At 36.5% G+C, this 21,583-nt stretch overlaps 1 protein-coding gene across 19 annotated transcripts in view; it reads left to right on the forward strand.

Annotated features, from left to right (window-relative positions):
* The window catches only part of SNX13 (sorting nexin 13), a 177,517-nt gene that overhangs the window by 145,526 nt on the left and 10,408 nt on the right, over positions 1–21,583 (forward strand). For 14 of the 19 annotated variants that reach the window (XM_015133941.3, XM_077998044.1, XM_077998047.1 and 11 more), the window contains one exon: positions 128–1,575. In XM_015133941.3, coding sequence (XP_014989427.1) covers positions 128–375 — 248 coding nt within the window. In that variant the 3' untranslated portion in view covers positions 376–1,575. Of the gene's footprint in view, positions 1–127; positions 1,576–7,593; positions 10,000–21,583 lie in introns of those variants that run through there. The other 5 variants (XM_077998035.1, XM_077998045.1, XM_077998037.1 and 2 more) reach the window with 4 other exon arrangements.

The raw sequence follows: 21,583 nt of genomic DNA on the forward strand, positions 1-21,583 counted from the left end.
AATGCATTAACTGGTTACCTACTGTTTATCAGTTACTCTGCTGTGTACCTTAATTTAAGAGCATTTAAGAGTTTAGGCCTTGTGTTTCCTTTGAGTAATTGTGTGTATTTTCCCCCACTTCATTTAGATGAACTGAAGCACATTATTGGGGCTGAGACAACACGGAAAGGTATTCTTCGTGTTTTTGAAATGTTTCAGCATAACCAATTAAATAGGAGAATGGTTTATGTCTTCTTGGAAGGCTTTTTAGAAACCTTATTTCCACAGTATAAATTCCGTGAACTTTTCAACAAACTGCATTCACGGTCAAAGCAGATGCAGAAATATAAACAGAAACTTCAAACTACGCAAGCGCCTTCTTTACAGAAAAGGTGACACTCCACTCTATGAAGCTGGTGTTCATTTTGTCCAGGACTAATGGTATGGACAGATCTTCTGGGGCTTAACTCAAATACTGTTGTGTCTGCACCAGTCTTTTAGTGTCTCAAAATAGATTATTAATACATCCATAAGTCTGTGGTTCTTCTCATTCTCATCTATAATCCACCATTAACAAGAGAGATTTCTGTGTCTTAAATGATTTGGTGCATATTTTGCAACATTGAGAGAAAACTGCCCCCATCTCAAGCAAGAATGGCGTTGGTTTCTTCCATTTCGAACTAATCAGCATTCTCCAGCAATGACAAAATGCCAGAGTGTATATATGAAAGCTAAGGAAAGCACAAAACAATGGTTCAGAGATAAATTGGCTAATTTGTTTAACGGTTGGAGACTGTGCAATGTATGATTTGGAGGAATTTGGCATAATGATTTTGTAGGTCTGTGTCAGCATTTTGATATATTGTGAATTAGCCAGGTGAATGATCCTTGAAACATCTCTTTCAGGTCTGGGGAAAGAGACAGAATGCCCTTAAAGTGTGAAATAACCTTATACCTGAATTACAGTTTTGTGATATAAAATAAAGCTGAGTATAAAATAAAACCAATCAAACACAGAATTTGATTGGATTTGTTATTCATTGGTATACAACAATTTTTATTCTTATGTGTGCTTTAAGGGCTGTGTTATGCTCTTATGGTACTCAGTTTTGTGTTTCCTTTTGGCATTCTTTGTGCAAAAAAGAAGCATGTGGTGGCTCTCATTTAAATTTCAAAATTATTAGTTTTATCTTTAACAGATTACTGATTATACAGAAGATATAATTTATTGGAAGAACTGCCAAATACATTTTGTCCTTCTAAAAATATGGAAATTTAAATAGTAGTCTGGAAAGTTACCATATGATAATTTTTAATTATGTGATCTAGACATGCCTTAGGTAACTGCAGAAATAGCAAATTAAATGATTAATGAGCTTATTAGTCATAGTAAACATACAAATTCCTAATTCTATGACAGTGTACATATATGAAAATAAATGAAAAAAGAACTATAATATTTTTTAAAATATGCTTTTATTTATATTTCACATAATGTAAAATTCTACAAAATAAAGCTAGTAGGCAAAACCCCTCAGTGTATACCTTTAAACCCATAAATTAATTTTATACCAATAAAATAAAATACTTTCTCTAGTTTTGGAGCTTCTGTATTTCCTATAATTTTCTCACTGTCCATTTTATCCATCTTAGAAGTCTTCATATCCCTTTTATGCAGGATTTCTGCGTAGTTTTAAATATTTTCATTGTCTAAGGGTTTGGGTGTGTCAGCTTTTTTTGTTTTAAAAATAATTAACACTAAAACCTTAAAATAGTGAAGCTACTTATCAGACCACTGAGCCAAGATCCTGGTATTAAAAGAAAGTCTGGGTGCTTAAGATAAAGGGACAGAGTATTGGTATCCCAGTTATTTGGGAGCTTTAAGATTGGAACAAGATATCACTGTCTTGTTTTCACTTAGATCCTACTTTCAAAGTGAGGCCTATTAACAGAATAAAGCCTTCCTTTAAAGCTTTATAATAATCATATTTATTAATAATGCTGTTGTGTATACTTATAGTATGCATATATTCAGCATATGTTGCATGTCTTCAGAATTACATAAAATGAAATCCCTTTCATTGCAACTTGCAAGTGAGAAGAGATCCTTAGTGGCTCTGGTGGAAGAAATAGTATTTCTTCTTCTCAGGGTGTCTCCCTGCCTTGGCCCCTCCCTGAGCCCTAGGCTTTAAAAGTGAAGATGTGTGAAACATGTCTGTGGGAAGCATCAGCATGGCCATAAGTGCAATGATTTTCATATATGCCCTTGCCCATTTCAAGTATATTTTTGACATGAATAAATCTAAGAGTATACGGAATGATTCATGTAAGAGCCTAGCGTGTACATGTGAAAGAGCATTTCTATATAATGTGAGGAGCACTGGCCATCAACCAGGGAAAGAAAGGTCATGTAATACTGTAAATTTTCAAAATAGAGCCCTACAAGATAACTGCAATCATACCAAAAACTATTTGAGTAAATAGATTTTTAAAGTAATTTTTGTTTAAAAGAGTTTATATTTCAGAAGCAGAAAATGTCAAATGATAGTCTTTGTAAATGGTGGTGCATCTTCTCTATGCACATCTGTGTTTTACATCAGAAAGAGCTGTGGTCGTGCTAAAATTAGAGATAACTTTTTGAATGACTTGGTCAAGCTGTGTGTAAAATATTTAACCATAAGTCAAGTACAGTGTACTATGTTTAATAAAGTTACTACATTTAATGCATTTATTGCATATATGAATATATACGTGAAGAGGCTTTATGTCTTCTCTTATTTGATTTTGAATGTTTTTTAAGTCAGTGGTGCCTTTAGGCAAGAACTTTCTAAATTAATCATTCTTTGTGTTTTCTGATTTTTCAGGTAACGTGTAAACTATTTAGAAACCATCATAGTTTATTCACCTTAAAAAATGGATTGTATTATTTAAATATATCACTTAGATGGGCATTTCCTATAATTAGGATATTCCAAATAGTTGCTGAAATCAATTGTGCCATTGACCAATGGATGCACTTGGTTAGCCTTAATTTTTTTTAAAAGAAAACATTAAAAACTTTCTTGAGTATTTCAGTTTGTTCATTTTAAGTTTGTGCTGCTGGTATTTGGGGAAAAAAATCAAACAGTTAAATGCTACCAGAAAGTGTACCAATTTTTATAAAAATTAAGAATAATATAAATTTCTCAATCTAAAATTTTAATTTTGTGCAATATTTTCATTTAATGCATGTGTATTTGAGTAATTGTAAGAAATGAATTTTTAATTTTTTGAGATGTAGCTTAAACTGTCTTCTTAATCCAACAACTTACATTCCGTTGTTGCTGCATCCTTTTATTTAAGGACTTGTTTTAAAAGTCTTTTTTGTCACTCCTTGGAAAATTCTTTTATTAGTAGTAAATTTTGCTTATAGGAGCATGGCTCCTGTATTACAAGGGAAAAAATGTAAAGAGCACATTTTAGGATTATACTTGTTAAAAGATAATGTGTGCATATCATTGTACAGTAAGTGTCAACTGTGTGCCTAACTGTTCTATCAATACTTTCCTTCTTTAACAAAGAAACAACAATCAGAATGTCAGTTATTTTTATTCAACTAAAAGGATTAAAAAATTTATTTGGTTTGCGTTCTGTCCATTAGAAAATACTAATAAAGTATTAACAAACATTTTTGTTGAGTTCATTTAGTAGTAATGTATTTTTGTTACTTTTAAGATGCTTGTTCAGTAGTCTTATTTTTAGGTCTGTTTGTATTTTCTTTTCTTTTAGATATCAATCAATTCAAGTTCCAGCTTGGTAGATGAGTGCTTGAGTGATTACTGACTTAAATGGACTGAATTTAGCTTTTTCTTTTATGGGGCAAATAATTTACACCACAGTGTTAAAGAAACTTTATACTTCCTCCTCATATAAAATTATAAAATATTTTTCCCACAGTTGAAAAGATTCATAATTAGTAATCCATTTTATTTGATCTCATTTTAAATTCATATTTTGACTAATATTTTAGACTTTTTCCTTTCTAAAAGTAGATTGGTCATAATATTTGCATCCTTCTTGGAGCTGTTTCAATAGACTTCTAAGGCATCAGATGTGATAACTTCTAGCCCATCAGGGATTGGCATAATATTTCTTAAAATGCATGTGGTAAAATATTGTTCCCTATAAGATGTTCCTGAGGGGAAAGTTTTATACTTTTATGTAACGTATACAGGACTATCTGTATATGAACCAAAAAGCAAAAATATTCCTTCATAATTCAAATGATTATATCAAAAATTCTGAGATGTTCTATAAGAAACCTGTTGAACTTTGCTTACCTAATTTCCTAAACTTAACCTCAGAATCTTTTGTCATGAGCAGCTTGAGGATGATGTTCTCACGGAATGTAGTTTGGAAAATCTTTAGTAGGAGAGAAAAAAAGGTGAAGTGTCTTTAGTTAGGGAATGTAAACTGGACAGAAAACCCAGTGGATTTGGAGCACAAAGATTTTTTTCTTGCCTGCCATTTTAATGGAAAGTTCAATTTTTGGAAGAAAAGGGAAAGATGGAAAAAGGGTGAAGATGGAAAGTTAACAGCTGATTATATAGCAAATATTAAAGAGTAGAATTTGGCTCTGAATACCAGAGTAATGACTTCAGTGAGGAATAATAGAGCACATCTCATGAGAAGCGGGAAAGATACTTCCACAGATTTTGCTCATGTGACCAGAAGAATAGTAACTCAAAAATGTAAGGGGAAGAAGGAAATGCCATACAGTTTAGTTTATAAAATATTTGTGCTAGACATTGACCCATATATGTAACGACAGGTAATATGTTTGATTTAGGAAAACTTGCAGTAGCTGAGTGAAAATGAAACTTAACCCATGGGTTTACCAATGGAGTGTGTGAGATGTGTGTTAAAGATGGTATTTTAAATTGGTAAACATGATCTTTTACATATCATCAAGAGTGAAATGAAACAATAAAACTATGTATTAGGAGTTTTCCCCTTGGTGATTGACTAGGAGGACTTACAAAACTCAGCATATAGTCATACAGCTAAGATTTATTATGGCAAAAGGATATAGAACAAGAGCAAAAAAAAGTGCATGGACGAAGTCTGGGGGAACAAGGCTCCAGCTGCCAACTGTTCTCTCCCAGTAGAGTCACACAAGATGCAACTTAACTCCCACAGCAAGGAGTTGTGACAACACCTGTAAAATGTTGCCAACCAGGGAAGCTCTTTCGAGACTTGGTGCCTGGGGTTTTATTGAGGGCAGTTTATTTAGGCACCCTCTGCCTGGCACGTAACAGAATTCCTTTATGGAATTTCTTTCTCAGAAAATTGTGGTCAACATATGCCATATTTTTGGTACAGTTTAGGCTTACTGAGCCATTTTTATCAGTTTTGGGAATTGATGGGAACACTCCTAAAATCTTAAGTTCTCAAACACCTGCAGCCTTCTTTGCAAGTAAACTCCTTTCCTAAATGCTGTTGTCTGAGTTTTCCTTTGACAGGTGGATGTTCCACTGGGATGCCCAGGTGACTTACCTCTTGAGCCAGTTTTGCCTCATTGGCTGTTTACATCCAGGCTCACCTAGCCTCCAGGGATGGACCTCATTCAACAGTTAGAGGCTTTACACTTGCTGACTGTTTTCTACTTTCCCCTCCTCATGGCTCTTTTTCTGGGTCTCGGTCAAGTCTTGTTTTGAGTTTGATTAGTGCATAGCTACTTTATTTCTCAATTGGTGGAAACTGTTAGGGAGCTGACTTCTGTGGTCTGACCTAATTTTCTGCCAAGCAGCTATTTATCTTTCTTGATTGTCTTCATGTCTTCAAGACTCTTGATATCAGCTGGCATCTTGGTCAGGCCAATATCTTGTCTCTCCTGTATGATTACGTGGTTCATGTTGCAGCCTAGATCAGTTTCTTCTGCCAGTGGCAGAATCCTTCATGTTCCTTGTCTTATTTATTTTATTATTATTTTTCAATGTGTGGGTGCTCTCTTGTTTTATTGTATTTGGGGTGAGGTTATTTTATGGCATGGTCCAGGGTAAACTGTAAGGCCTGGGTGCCCTGCTGCGAGGTCAGGGGCAATGGGACTAAGACTGCAGAGTCCTGGCTCCCCTACTACCTACCAATTGCTGGCCCTGTGTGGGGGTCTCTTCTGCTTTATCTGGCCTGAAAGAGACAGATGTTTCTGATCCCGGGGCTCCTGGGGGTTGGTTCCCAGTATTTCCAGGGATAGAGCGTGCTGTGGGCACTGGTGGGAAGCTTTGGTGTCTCCTCCCAGACTCTATCTGTGCCTCTTTATCTCTTTCTTCAGCTTCTGGACCTTGAGCACCAGAGCTTCAGCCCTGACCCCCTCCTGCCCTTACAGCAGGGCCTGGTTCAGCTCCAGCTGCTGCTCCAGCAACTCCTCAGCTTGGTCCAGCTCAACTGTGCGGTGGGCTTAGGGTCCTGTTGAGGTGGAGTCGGGGAGCATCAGCCAGGGCAGGGGGCGCTTAGATCCTTGGAACCTGTGTTGCAGGGTCTGGCTGTAAGGAAGGAATTCAACCTCCCTTTCTCTTTTTCTAGCCCATTAGGTTAAGGTCCCCTGTACTGAGAAGCCCAGAGAACTCCCTTTCTTGGGCATGTTCCTTGTCTTGTTTACACAGTACTATGAGCTTTAAAAGTATTCAAGAAAATAGTTTTCATGCTTGCTGGAAAGCAAGCCATCTTTCAGCTATCCTTTGTGTCTCTGATCTCTCTCCTCCAATAAGTTGGTGAGTTTCATTCTTTATTTTTGTAAGAAGGATGAAGTTATTAAATTTAGGCTGCTAGTTCTGTGTGTGTGTGTGTGTGTAAATAAAAGACTTCTTGTAAAGTGTGTGTGTGTAAATGAAAAAAAAAGACTTCTCCTTGTAAAAGCTTTTTACAGATGTTTATACTTGTAACAGTTCTTGTATTTGCAGCTGGCATTTACCCACTTTATGGTCTCTCAACTTCTGGAAATTATGGATATTAATTAGACATAAAAATTTATCACTTCTATGCACTACTGGTGATATCTAATTTAAAAATACAGATTAACCATCAAATGTGAGGGAGTGATGCAGGGATTTAAGTAAAAAATTTGAAATTAGTTTTACATAGTTGTAAAGACTTCAGATTTAAGAATTTTCCTCTAAAAAAAATTATATTAATGAGTATGTAAGTGTAATGGAATGAGACAGCAGACTGAATGGGGAAATTACTTCTGGTTTTTCTGGAGATTCGTGACCTCCTAAGCAACCTAAAGGGTGTTGAGTAGCTTGGAGTTTTCTTTATCGTTTCTTTAAAAAAAGAAAAAATGTCCCATAAAAGAAAATGAATCAAACACAAATCAGATGGTCTGAAAAAGTTTTGTGTTTAAAAACAAAACATACATACATAAATACTGAAATGGAAAGAAATTTGGCACTAAACTCCTCCAGAGTACCCAAATGTTAGATAAAAGTATTTTATCATGAGTTATACAATATTTTCTAAATACGTTTGTTGATAAACTTGCATGCCTTTGCTTCTCTCCAGAGATAAGTACTAAATTAGATTTTAATGTCTTAAATTTAATGGAGCTCTATGTCCCCTCCAAATCTCATGTTGCCCCAGTGTTGGAGGTGGGGCGTGGTGGAAGATGTTTGGATCATGGAGGCGTATCCTTCATGAATGGCATGGCACGGCACGGCACGGCACTATCCCCTTGATGATGAATAAGTTCATGTGAGACCTGGTTGCTTAAAAGGTATGTGGTACTTCCCCCTCCTCTCTCTTGCTCCTGCTTTCACTGTGTGACAATCCTGCTCCTGCTTCACCTTCTGCCATGAGTAAAAGTCCCCTGAGACCTCCCCAGAAGCTGAGCAGATGCTGGCTTGAATAGCCCACAGATCCATGAGCCAGTTAAACCTTTTGTCTATATAAATTACTCTGTCTCAGATATTCATTTGTAGCAATGCGAGAACAGCTTAACACAAGCTCCTATTTCGATTGGCATAAACAAAGTAAGACTTGTGTAAGAACCAAATAATTTTCAGAGAGAAAGTGAAAAAAAAAAAAAAGTCAATGGGTAAGTTTGTTGGCTCTTTAAGGAATTTCAAATAGTTGAGGTGGGTAGAAGAAGTTAGTGATGATTTAATGGCCTTGATTGCTAGATTACAAGAAACAAATGTATGCATATGTTATCAAATAACAGGAAACAACCTAAGACTGTCAGTATTTTTAAATAAGAGGTTTTTAATCCTGTTAAGAAGTGGGCAAAGGATCTAAATAGACATTTTTCAGAAGAAAGCATACAAATCACCAACAGGTGTATGAAAAAGTGCTTATTATCACTAATCAGGGAAATGCAAATCAAAACCATGAGATGTCATCTTACCTTAGTTAGAATGACCGTTACTGAAAAGACAGAAAATAACAGATTCTGGGAAGAATACAGAGAAAAGTGAACTCTCATACACTGTTGATGGAAATCTAAATTAGTATAGCCATTATGGAAAAAGTGTGGCAATTTCTCAAAAAACTAATAAAACTACCATATGATCCAGCAGTTCCACTACTGGGTACTTATTCAAAGGAAAGGAAATCAATATATCCAAGGGATGCGTGTACCGCCATGTTTATACAGCACTTTTTACAATAGCAAAGATAAGGAATCAGCCTAAGTGTCCACCAATGGATGAATAGATAAAGAAAATGTAGTATATTTACACAATGAAATACTATTTGGCCATAAAAAAGAATGAAATCACATAATTTGGAGCAACATGGATGGAACTGGAGGTCATTAAGTGAAATAAACCAGCCACAGAAAGCTATTATATGCCCCCCAACTCATATGTAGGAGCTAAAAAAGTTGGTTTCGTGGAGGTAAAAAGTAGAATGATTGTTATAAAAGGCTAGGAAGAATGTCAGTGGGGAGGGTGTTGGGGGCAGACAATGAAGAAAGGTTGGTTAATGGGCAAAAACATACATTTAGAATGAATAAGTTATAATCTGTAGTAGAGTAGGGTAACTATGCTTAACAACAGTGTGTTGTACATTTCACAATAGGTAGATGTAAGGACTTGAAATGTTCTCAGCACATAGAAATGATAAATACTTGTGGTGTTGGATGTCCAAATACCGACTTGATATTACAGAATCTATGCATGTAAAGTATCACGTATGTTCCATAAATATGTACAAGTATGTATCACCAAAAATTACTCAGCTCTAAAAAACATGAGGTTTTTATTATTTATTATGTAAATGGTGGGAAAACATCAGGTAATAATACTAAACAAAGTGAATACTTGGACAATTTAGACAAGTTAATTTTTATTTAAGTCAACTGTATATCTTTGCCTTGATGTGAAAAATAATATTACTCTAAAGTTTGTAATTTATGTAAAATTTTGATATGTTTTTCTATGGAAAGTGTAATTTGAATGCCATAAATTTTATGCACTGATTTAATAGGTCAGGTAAGATTTTTGTTTCCACAAAACATTTAAGATTATGAAGATATAAAAAAAAGTGTTCAGCTAAATTAGTAGTTTTCAACTGGGGGTAATTTCACCAGTCATGGAACATTTGATAATATTTGGAGACATTTTTGATGGTCACAACTGGGACGTTGCAACTGGTGACTTTGTGGATGGAGGCCAGGGATGAGGCTAAATATCCTATAGCTCCCCACAGTAAAGAACTATATGGTCCAAAATGTCAAGAGCACTAAGGCTGTGAAACACTGAACTAAATTACGGCTTTATAAAAAAGCATTTGTTTCTCTGATGCTACAGTTCATAAGATGATGCTGTATTGATAGTTATTCCATTTACAATGTCTGTGTAAAAAATGGTCATATGCTTAAATTCATCTATGTTATTGTATGTATCAATAGTTTCTTTTATTGTTAATAATATTTCATTGTATGGATCTACCACAATTTTATCCATTCACCAGTTTAAGGACAGTTGGATTATTTCAAGGTTTGGGTGATTATTAATAAAGCTTCTATAAACATTGTTGCATAATAAAGAATTTGGGCTTTTTCTTTCATTGTTGGGAGACTGTAAATCCTTGGAATTTCCCTCATAATAGGAATGTGTTTGATTCATGAGCCCCTTGGATTACCCAAGTTTATGGTAACAAGATGAGATGACTCAGGATGGAGGCTGGCCCCCAGAAAATTTAACCTGTGATTAGAGTTTGGGATTTTGAGCCAGCTGACCTCTAAGGAGGGGAGAAAGAGTTGAGATTGGATTCAGTCACCTGGCTAATCAGTTGTGCCTGTGTAATGAATCCCCAATAAGAACTCTGGACAGTAAAGCTCAGTAGAGTTTAATTCAGAAGTTATTCTTTTTCTATTTGATTTCTTCTTTGTCCTATGGGTTAGAAATGTGTTGTTTAATTTCTAAATATTTTGATTTTTTTTCATATTTTTCTATTGATATGTAGTTTAATTCCTTTTTAGTTGGAGAACACACTTAATGTGATTTCTTTTAAATGTGTTGAAGTTTGTTTTGTAGCCTAGAATATGATCTGTCTTGTCAAAAGAATATATATTTTGCTTGTTATTGGGTAGCGTGTTCAGTGATTGTTGGTTACATCAAGCTGGTTGATTGTGCTATTTAAGACTAATATCCTTACCAACTTTTTTTTTTTTTTTTTGGTCTTTCAATTACTGAAAGATGAATACTGATGTCTCCCACTAAAATTATAATTCTATCTATGTTTCCTTTTATTTCTGTCAGATTTTGCGTCATGTTTTTGAAGCTTTTTCTTAGGTGTATACATATATAAGATATTTATGTCTATATGATGAATTGACCAATTTATCATTGCTTACTGTTCTTCTTTATCCCTGGTAATATTCTTTGTTTTGAAGTCTGCTTCATCTGATATTTGTAAAGCCACTCCAGCTTTCTTTAGTGTTTGAATAGTGTATCGTTTTCATTCTTTTTCTTTTAAGCTCTTTGTGTCTTTATTGTTGAGAGACAGGGTTGGCGAACGTTTTCCGTAAATGGTAGATAGCTAATATTTTAGACACTATGGGTCACATATGTAAAACCATTCTTTGCTTTAAGGTCTTAAAAAAAATATGTGCGGCTAGAGTTAGCCAGTGGGTTGTAGTGTGTTGACTCTTGTTTTAACAGGTATTTTTGTTGACAAGACAGAGTCGGCTGCTTTTTTTGTTTTAAAAAAATCTCTGCCTTTTACTTTATATTAATGTAATATATTAAATGTGGTCATTTTAATGTGTTAAATGTAGTTAAACCATTTGTTTTTAATTATTGATATGGTCGAATTTAAATTTGTCTTGCTGTAACTGCTTTATATTTGTCCCATTTATTCTTTATCCCATTTTAATCTTTTTTGTATTGAATATTTTTTATGATTCCATTTTATCTTCTCTAGTGGGTTATTATTAGTTTTACTTTCTTTTTAAAATGAGTGGTTTCTCTAAGATCTGAAATATACAACTTTAATTCACCACAGCTGCCTTAAAATAATATTACACAGCTTTATTTATAGCTGAAGAGTCTTATAATGGTGTATTTCTATAAGCCCTATAATAAGCTTATTTATTTTATGTTAGTCAAGCATCTCTTAAAAGTGATTAAAAAAAAGAAAAGTACCTTTTATATTTACATTTATTTTTACCATTTCCAATGCTTTTTATTTCTTTGTGCAGATCCAAGTTTCTATCTGGTAATAATACGCCTGCCAGAAAATTTTTAATTTAACATTCAGTGTTGGACATGTCTGCTGCCTTTGACTTCTCTCAGTTTTTGTTGCCCATAAGTTTTTATTTCACCTTCATTTTTGAACAATATTTTCACTGTGCATAGAATTCTGTGTTGACTATACTTTTTTTCAGTACTTGGTATATGCCACTCCATAACTGTAAAAAGGTCAGTGGTTGCAGGGACTTGGGAAGAGAGAAGGGAGGGATGGGGGAAAACTATTCTGAATGAAATCAAAATGGTGGATACATGTCATTAGGGCTTGTGTCAAAACCCACAGAACTGTACAATACAAAGAATAAACCTTAGTGTAGACGATGGACTATAGTTACTAATAATGCAATCATTATATTATGTAATTATTATAATTACATTAATTATCTTAAGCAGTTATAACAATTGTATCACATTGATGCAAGATTTTAATTATAGGAAAAACTGAGGATGGGGAATGAGGAGGGGGATGGTTTAGATATATGGAACTCTGTACTCTCAATTATTCTGTAAATCTAAAACTGTACTTAAAAATAGTCAATGATTTTTTAAAATTATCACTCCATTGCTTGCCTTGCTTGGTTTTGTTAGAGAAGTCTGCTGTAATTCTTTTCTCTTTTTTTGTATGTATTGCACCTTTTTTTCTATTATTCTAATTTTTTAGGTGCCTTCAATAATCCTTGTTTTACTATAGGTTGACTATGATGTGTCTAGGGGAGTGTGTGTGTCTGTAAGCACATGCTCCTGTGCACATGTGTATTTTCATCTTTCTCACAGTTGTGTTTCTTGGGTCTACAGTATTGTGTCTTTTATTATTTTTGGAAAATTATCTTTACCTATTTCTTGTTTTTGGTTCCTTTACTTTTTCTGGGACTCTGTTACCCAGATATTCTCTTAGTGGTGTCCTACATTTCTGGAATTTTTTTCATTACTTTTTCTCTTTGTGCTCAATCCAGGAGAGAGGATTTGATTGATTTACCCAGTCAACATCCAGTTTAGGGCATTTCTGTTGGGTGGAGATTTCAGTATGGAGCACCTCAGAAGTCATCTTTGGATCAGGAGCCATTCTTTGTCCCATCAGCCATGGCAGTGCTTTATGGTATGGAATATGGATGCCTGCCACTGATTCTCTCCTAGAACATCACAAGCAAGGAGATTTCTAATGGAGAGATGTCATAGTCATGGCCAGCAGCCCAAGTGTGGCAGACTCCTGTCCAATAGATGTTACAAGGGCAACAGGAAAAGCAAAATCATCCTTTGGGTGAAGGAAATCAAGATAATTTTCAAATGCATGTCTTAAAATCCAGAAATACCATTCAGAAGTTCTGAGTATACATACATGAGTAAGCGATAGTTATTTCCATTTTACGTAGGAAACATTTGCAATAGAATTATGAGTTCCCTCTGAGGAGTCTGTTTAAATGATACTTACAATCATGCAATTAATAATATCCTGACGATTAGACACCAGGTCTTGGTTCCTATTACAACAGAAGTACATCCCACCAAAACTCCACTTGTCTGAATTTGGTGCATAGAAAACAGCTTTTAAGGAATTCACTAATTCCCTCTGCTGAAGACTAATTGTTGGAAAGATACTCCTTTATTAGTTGTGGTGAGACCCTGTCCCTTCCTGGCTACTTCTACTTGTAACTGACCTGAGCTCTTTCACAGAGTGAGTAAACGTGCAGTGAGGGAAATAAAAAGAAAAGGGGCATTAGAATAAGAGTCTCCTGACTAAAATACTATCTCTGTAACTCACTGGCTAAGTGACCCTATTCACTGATAAAATCATTCCAGGGCAGGGGCTAGCTTGAGCCTCAGCTGTGCCCATTCTAGGATTCAGATGCTTTTGCGTACATATAGTTGACTTATGGAGAGGCCCTATGAACCCTCTGGAAGACAATGTGTCCTAAGGGAAGTGAAAGGGAGTCTGGAATAAAAACTTGGTCAAATAACCTTGCTCCAGTGATGAGTAAGGAATAATAACACAGAGGGCAGTGTCTCAAAGAGGGGCTTTCCCCAAATCACTGCAAAACCTTGGAGTCACAGGGCACTGACTCCATGTAGCCAAGATTGTAGCCCAGAAATGAAATCATAATGAATTCTCAGTTCAGCAGAACAGCTTTGGTGTGCCGGGTGTCTGGAGAACAGAACACATCTTAGGCACCTGGGAACCATTGACAAGCAGAGCTCTGGCAGACGTGGGACCCAGCAAGATTCTGGATCCTGGCTCTTCTCCTTGGATGTGTTGCTTTAGGAGTTATTTTCCTTTTAGCCTAAGTCATTTGTTTTTCTTAGGAAACTTTTCACTCATTAGAAGTTAAGCTTTATAAATGATGTCCACACATTCTTTTGCAGAGCTATTTGTATTTCTTGAATTATTGCTGAGCTTGCAGATTACATTGAGGATTTTCTTATATAAATAAAACAGCATCAAATTAGCATTAAAAAAAAATAGTTTCTGTTTCTTTAGTTCATCTGCCAGCTGGTACTTAGAGCCCATCCTTTGGTCTTGGTGCTGTGAAGTGCATTGATACAGCCTTCCATTTACAGAGTTACTTAATTTATTTCTGTTGGGCTGCAGTCATGGAGATAAGCTTACCACGAGTCAGCTTACAACTTATAAAAAATAATTAGGCACTTTTACATTCTATCTTCTAACCCTCTACTTCAGAGTGGCCCTTCAGAGTTTGATTCATGAGGCTGTTCTTTATTGATGGATGATATGCCTTTCCCTGAATAATAGCAATCCTAGCTAACAATTAATGAGTGCTTGACATTTGAAGTGCTTTAAATCCTTTTAAAACCCCCAAAGATTTAAGTATTATTATTATTATTATCTCCATTCTATAGCTGGAGAGACTTAGTTACAGGGGCAGGGTACATCATCTGTGCACAGTCACACAGTCGAGACTTGGCACCAGAATTCCAAGTTGCTCTTTTTTTTTTTTGAGACGGAGTCTCGCTCTGTCGCCCGGGCTGGAGTGCAGTGGCCGGATCTCAGCTCACTGCAAGCTCCGCCTCCCGGGTTTACGCCATTCTCCTGCCTCAGCCTCCCGAATAGCTGGGACTACAGGCGCCCGCCACCTCGCCCGGCTAGTTTTTTGTATTTTTTTTTAGTAGAGACGGGGTTTCACCGTGTTAGCCAGGATGGTCTCGATCTCCTGACCTCGTGATCCGCCCGCCTCGGCCTCCCAGAGTGCTGGGATTACAGGCTTGAGCCACCGCGCCCGGCCCCAAGTTGCTCTTAATCACTATGTAATTCTGCCTCCAAATAGTGAGAGAAGAGAGCCACTGGGTGGAAAGCCAAGTTTGCAAGCAAAGAGACTGGACTGTGAATCACAATGGGAGCAAATGGTTAGGACAGTAAAACCAGTGGCTCATGAGATACGAGCATATGTGGTTGACTGATTCATGAATGTGGGAGCTCTGAGTACATAACACTTAAGGGGATGACTCCTTGGAAACTGGACATAGGACATGTAAGGCATTATTAATGCTTCATATCAATTAGTGGGTCTGTTTCTATACAGTGACAAGCATGAATTCATTTTCTTTGTCTTATCAATTCTTGTTCCCCTCCAATGACTTGGAAAGAAATCCAGATGACTTGTAATATTTATCAGAGATGAAACTTTAAGGATGATACATTCAGAATGCTTAAGGATGATACATTCAGAATGCTAATTTCAAGAAGAAATAACAGTTTCAAAGTTTTTGTATCTCAATGTTTTACTAGAAGGAAGACCTACAGAAGTTTGTCCCAAGACTAAGACAAGTCTAGAGGACTGATGCCACAGGCTGGCCAGGCACCATTGGCAGGAGGGACTGAGAAACTTGGAATGGCATGCACTGTGTTGGAAGAGCATTCAACAATAGTAGGTCAGGAAGGGGATGTCTATCACTCATTTAGATGGTCCTCAAATCCTGTTTCTGCTGTGTGTCTGAAGGTAAAGGGTATAACGAAAGATAAGGTCGAAAATGAATAAATCTAGGACATTGAGAGCACAAGATGTCAGGAACTTGGCATGGAACTTATGGCTTTACAATCTGGGCACAGAAATGTGACAGTGAGGGCTTTAACAGTCATGGTGGTACCTTTACAGGTATTAATCGGCACAAAACTTAGCAGATGAGAGTTAAAAAAAAAAAAGGGGGGGTAGTCAAGAAGACCAGGCTAAGGAACACAGAAGGTCTTCTAGAACAATTTAGGGAGAATTTAAGGCACCTGTAGGTCCCCAAGGGTGGATGAACAAGGGAGAGAACCAGTCATTAGTGGCTATATTGCAACCCAGTGTTTATCTATAGGCTGTGCTGACAAAGCTTATTGTGCAATGGGGCTGTGTGGCTGTTCTCTTTACAACTGCTGCCCCTTTGGTCTCCTATTTAGAATTTATGAATCATCAGGTACGAGAGAGTTACTTCAGACTATGACAAACTAATCAGTGCTACTGTGAAAGTTTCTAGCTTCCTTAAGTCTTTCAAATAAGCTAAGGCTCATTAACAGATAATCCTCTGACAATAAATTGGAAAATAACAATAAACGGACAGTTGTTTTCTACTGTTCAGCTAGTTCTTGAAGAGATTGGTTTCTAAAAGACACAGTCTTTAAATCTGTCCACAGAGCAGGATAGTTAAGCTTTTGAGATTGTTGGAGAACAGAGCCTGCTATTCTCTTGGAATATCTTTCATCAGTAGCTGTTTCTTTTTCTTTTCAAGACATTAAAAGATCAAAGAAGTATGAAATGTGCCCTAAGGCAGCTGAGCTGCTAATCATACACAAAAAAAATGAAACTGTGATGGGATTGTGAACAAATGCCTTTTGGCACCTGTTTTTGTCATCTTGGTTTGTTTTTCTTCCCCCAGCATTTTACACCTCCTAATTTAATTTGTGTTGGGGGGTGGGGGTGGGGGCGGGGCTTCTTCCAGCTGTTCAGACCTGGAGGGCACAAACATGCATTCCACCTGTGGTTATTGCAGCTTAACATGGAGCAGGGATTGAGCCAAGAGCACTGGCCAAATCATATTCAGACTGTGACTAGCTCTCACACCGCCTTATCCACTATGAGCTGGTAACTTGAGACTGTGAGTCTGATAGGGAGTCTCCATTCTCAGGAGAGTCAAGCTGCTATTTTGATGTGCTTTCTGGGGAATATAGGCAGATCCTGGGTGCCTTCAGCAGACACACCCACCAAGCTAGGAGTATGAAGAATTGGAAAGTTTGCTTTTAGTTCTGCACTTTAACACAATGGCAATAATATGAACAGACAGTGGTAGTATGCTTTCTCTTTGGACCACAGACAATGGGAATTTAACCTTAATCCTCATTCCTGCTGCTTCCCAAAGGAAGATGAAAGGTACTTGCAGAGTTGAGCAGACAGAATGATACGAATTTGAAAATCTCAGCAGGTGAGGGGTTCAATGCGCTATCCTCAGGGACAGTGCTTCTCTAGATCTGTTTTCTGCTGAAGCCATCGCTGTAAAACTACTGTTCATTATTTCTGTAACTTCCCTAGGATGATAAGGGATGTCAGCAATAACATGGTACATTAAACAGGCCATAAATTTATCTCCAGGACTAAAATAATACTTGAGTACAAAAATAAATGCTTCTGGCTGCCTCATAAACTAAAAACGTGGTCCTCAAAGGGACAAAATAAGTCCAGAAATAATCCAAAATACATAAGAAAATTTACTTCATGATAAAAAGGACAACTGAAATTAGTGGGGCAAAGAGGGCAACTTAATACTGGGTGTTGCGACAAATAATGAGCTTGTTCATACCTGTATATCACAGTAAACTTAACATACATGAAAAATCACATGTTTAGAAAGAAATCCTGAAAGCACCAGAAGAAAATATTAGGATAATTACTTTGTATCCTTGAAGTGGAGGAGTTCTTTCTAATGATGACTCAAAATCCAAAAACCATGAAATAAATAATGAAAGTACATAAAATTAAAGATAACTTTTGCATAGCAAATTATACCATAAGTACATAAAAAGTTAAATGACAAATTGGGAAAATTTTTTACCTCGTATAACAAAAACTAAACTTCTAATACAGATCCAAAATTCAATTTGAAAAAAGATTTATTTTAAACAAAGTCAGCATGTTATACACATTCTGTACCTTGCCTTTCAGCTCTTACTTTTTCACAGCTGCGTTTCGTTGGAGGAATCATAATTTCTTTAACCATTCCCCTAGTGATGAATATATCAGTTTGTTTTTTCAAATCTTTTGCCATTAAATCATTTTTCAAAGAGAATAATTATAATATTCAAAAGCTTAGACTCTGAAATCAGGTTGCCTGTGGGTTCGAGTTTTGACTCTGTCAATTTCAAGCTACTTGACCTTGGGCAAGTCTTAACCTGTCTGTTTCCTCATTTGTATAACAGATTTAAAGTTAATAGAATCAACAACAGGAGACAGTTGTGAGGATTTAGTGTGCTAATACATAGGTAAAGGACTTAGACTAGTACCTGGAGCACAATAAGTCCTCTGAAAGTGTTAGCTGTTATTATCACTATGTGCCAAATGATAGAAATTTGACTAACTTTATAAACTCTTGCTTTTATAATGTTTAGGACTCATGGTAAGAGAGGCAGAACTTAAAGGGGAGATTCTGTTTCTTAATGGCAAAAAGGGAAGTCCAATGGTGAGGCAATAACTGTTTCTTGCTGTTTAATGAACAGCTGCTTAAAAATACAGCATGTCAGGCACCAGCGTAGACATCAGTAAATGAAAGGAGTGGCTTTGAAGTGTACATTTTAATAAGCATAGCAGGGGATTCTGCTGCAGATAGACCCAGACAACATTTTGAGAAAATAATACTAACTGTCCCCTGGGTGAATGATACTCAAGTTGTAACTACAGTGCCTTAAAGAAATTGGTCAGGTTCAAGCTTCATGGAAGTTAAGCCATAGTTTAGATGTTTAAAAACATCACAGACCAGCCCAGAGGAGAAAATTTCAATGAAGTATCAGAATGTATGATGTTAACTTTATCAAGTCATTATTACTTCATAACTACCTTCTGGGTATGTTGCTTGTTTGTGTTTTGCATTCTAATTTATATTGTTGGTCCTGAGGTCTGGAAGCTTGATTTCTAGTTTGTCCCGTAAGTCCAGGACATATTCTCTTAACACATTTTGTTAAACACATTTTAATGCTCTAAACACATTTTAATGTTATTTAGAATTACTAAAGATAGAGGCCAGTTCCGATGCTTGCTTCAGGATTTTTTGTAGCCCTGTAAGATGGAGATTGGTGGTATAAAAGAAATAGTAGAAGCTTTATAGTCAGTCAAATCCCACCTCATCAATTACTAAACTGGAAAATGTTAGGAGAGTTACTAAACTTAGAAAATCAGTTTCCCATTTTATATCATGGTAGTAATACTGTACTCAATTGCCCACAGTTATTCTAGAGAATAGAGATAATGCCCATAAAGAGGAAGCCACGTAGCAGGTTTTCAATGAATGGCAGTATTATTTGATTAAAGCTGTCTTTTCTAGGGACTTCTCTTCTTGTTGTCTGATGCCCCCTCCTGGACAGTCAGTTGAGCTAAGCAACTGTCAGCATCACTTGCTTGAAACTGAAGAGTCTGAAATCAAAGCCAGAGCCAGTCCAACCAAGAGGCAAATCCAGAGGGTGTGGTAGAGGTGGATACCAGATAAATTAGATGAAGGTGGAAGAAATTAGATGAGGTGGAAGCCTGGAGGAATTGTCTGAGTGACAATATCAGATATTACTTCCCACTGATAGTTACATGCCCAGAATTTACATACATTATCCCAGATAATCTTCACCAAAATTTCGTAAGACTGTGGTCCCCAGCCTTTTTGGCACCAGTGACTGGTTACGTGGAAGACAACTTTTCCACGAATGGCTGCGAGTGGCATGGTTTCGGGATGAAACTGTTCCACCTCTGATCATTGGGCGTTAGTCAGATTCTCATAAGGAGCACAACCTAGATCCCTCACATGCACAGTTCACAGCAGGGTTCGTGCTTCTATGAGAATCTAATGCCACTGCTAATCTGACAGCAAGGCCAGGTGCGGTGGCTCACGCCTGTAATCCCAGCACTTTGGGAAGCTGAGGTGGGCGGATCACCTGAGGCCAGGAGTTTGAGACCAGCCTGACCAATATGGTGAAACCCTGTCTCTACTAAAAATATGAAAATTAGCCCAGTGTGATGGCGTGTGCCTGTAATCCCAGCTACTTGGGAGGCTAAGGCATGAGAATCACTTGAACCTGGGAGGTAGAGGTTGCAGTGAGCCAAGATCGCACCACTACAGTCCAGCCTGGGCAACACAGTGAGACTTTGTCTCAAAAAACAAAACAAACAATCAGAAAGCAGAGCTCAGGCGGTAATACTTGCTCACCCACCGCTCACTTCCTGCTGTACAGCCTGGTTCCTAACAGGCCACAGACTAGTACCATTGATGGCCCAGGGGTTGGGGTCCCCTGCTATAAAACATAGGAGTAAATCTTAATAAACTTTGATTAGGCAATAGTTTCTTATATGTGACACCAAAAACACAAAGAACCAAAGAAAAAAATAGATACATTAGACTTAATCAAAATTGAAAATTTTGTGTTTCAAAGAGCACTGTCAAGAAACTGAAAAAACAATCCACAGGGAGAAAATATTTGTAGATTATATATCCAATAAGAGACTTGTAGCCAGAATATATAAAGAACTCTTACAACCCAATAATAAAAAGACAAACTACTTAATTAAAAGATGGACAAAGGATCTGAATAGACATTCCTCCAAATAAGATTTACAAATAGAAGCACGTGAAAAAGAAGCTCAACGTCATTATTCACTAGGGAAATAAAAACCAAAGCCACAATAAGTTAATACCTCGTATTCACTAGAATGGCATTAATAAAAAAGATAACAACAAAGACATGGAGAAATATAAAACTGATGGGAATGTAAAATGGTGCGGCCACTTTGAAAAACAGAGTGGCAGCTCTTCAAAATGTTTAACATCGAGTTACCATAATACCCAGCAGTCATGCCTATGTTTATACCCAAGGGAAATGAAAACATATCCACAGAAATTCTTGTACATGAATGTTCATAGCAGCACTATTAATAATAACCTAAAGATGGAGACAACACAAATATCCATCAATGGATGTATAAATAAAATGTATTCATACAATGGAATATTATTTGGGTGTAACAAGGAAAAACTTTTAATACAGTCTACAATATAAATAAAACTTGAAAATACTATGCTAAGTGAAAGAAACTAGTCACAAAAGGCCACATCATGTATAATTTCATTTATATGAAATGACCCAACAGGGAAATTCCATGGAAACACAAAATAGTGTTTACCAGGGGCTGTGGGAAGAAAGAGAGCTGGGGAGTGACTGCTAATGGATATGTAGTTCCTTTCTGGGGTGATGAAAACATTCTAGAATTAAATAGTGGGGATGGTTGCATAATTTTATGAATATACAGACATACCTCATTTTATTGCACTTTTTCACAAACTGAAAGTTTTTGGCAATCCTGTATCAAGCAAATCTTAATCATTGGCATTTTCCAATGAAATATACTCACTTTGTGTCTCTGTTTCACCTTTTGGTAATTCCTTAAATATGTCAAACTTTTATTATCATTTTTTAATTTTATTTTAATTTTATTTTTCCATAAGTTATTGGGGTACAGGTAGTATTTGGCTACATGAGTCAGTTCTTTAGTGGTGATTTATGAGCAGTATACACTGCACCGTATTTGTAGTCTTTTATCCCCGCCCCCCTCCCACCATTCCCCCAAGGCCCCAAAGTCCATCATTCTTATGCATTTGCATCCTCATAGCTTAGCTCCCACATATCAGTGAGAACATATGAT

This window comes from Macaca mulatta, chromosome 3 (genome assembly GCF_049350105.2).
Source record: "Macaca mulatta isolate MMU2019108-1 chromosome 3, T2T-MMU8v2.0, whole genome shotgun sequence".
Classification (NCBI taxonomy): Eukaryota; Metazoa; Chordata; class Mammalia; order Primates; family Cercopithecidae; genus Macaca; species Macaca mulatta.